Here is a 764-nt window from a genome sequence, read left to right as displayed (position 1 = left end):
TGTTCGCCGTTGCCCGCCTTATCGGTCGCATTTCTAGCCACTTCGTGAATCGGTCCTGCATTGTCAGGATCCACGAGTGGCCGTTGTTTGATCGCGGTAAGGGGCCAATGAGATCCATGGTAACTTGTTGCCATGGACCCCTCACCGCGGTCGCGTGCATTTGCCCGGCTGGTTTTACCTGCTGTGCCTTATAAGCCAGGCAGTTCTCACACGTTTTTACATATCTTGCAATTTCCCTAAACATGCCTGGCTAGTAAAATTGCCGGGCTATGCGGGTAATGGTCTTTGCTACTCCCAGGTGACCGGCGGTGGGTTCGTTATGATATTTTTCTAATATTTCTATTCTATCCTCTTTGGGACGCACTCTTTCCACTGTTCCTCTGCTCGTGTTTCATTGAAGTCGAGGTTGTGGAGTATGTGCCTCATTAGCTTTCCCTCTATTACTTTGTAGTCTGGTCGCGTGTTTGGTTCCTCGGCCACCTGGGATTTTATTTCTCGATACCACTGGCATGCGGTGGTGACGGTATATATTTGTGGTTGCCTGGACAGAGCGTCCGCGACCGTGTTTAGACTGCCTCGCCGGTATTGAATCTCAAAGTCGTACTGTTGTAGCTCGATGATCCATCGAGCTAATCTCCCTGTTGGCGCCTCCACTTTCTGCAGCTACCGAAGGGACTGGTGGTCTGTGATGACTGTAAATCTGTATCCCTCCAAGTAGTCGCGGAGGCGCCTTATTCCCCATACCACGGCGAGGCATTCCAGTT

General features: G+C 51.0%; 1 protein-coding gene across 1 annotated transcript in view; it reads right to left on the bottom strand.

The window, feature by feature from the left end:
* Positions 1 to 764, bottom strand: part of LOC116853019 — a 2,068-nt gene that overhangs the window by 751 nt on the left and 553 nt on the right. The window contains exon 2 of the mRNA XM_032833874.1: positions 365 to 663. Within this exon, the coding sequence (XP_032689765.1) occupies positions 365 to 663 (299 nt within the window). The remainder of the gene's footprint in view (positions 1 to 364; positions 664 to 764) is intronic.

This window comes from Odontomachus brunneus, unplaced genomic scaffold (genome assembly GCF_010583005.1).
Source record: "Odontomachus brunneus isolate Ranch 3 - 2012 unplaced genomic scaffold, Obru_v1 Obru_scaffold_268, whole genome shotgun sequence".
NCBI classification, from domain to species: Eukaryota; Metazoa; Arthropoda; class Insecta; order Hymenoptera; family Formicidae; genus Odontomachus; species Odontomachus brunneus.
The sequence above is the reverse complement of the archived record's forward strand: the minus strand, read 5'-3'. Positions and strand labels throughout refer to the sequence as shown.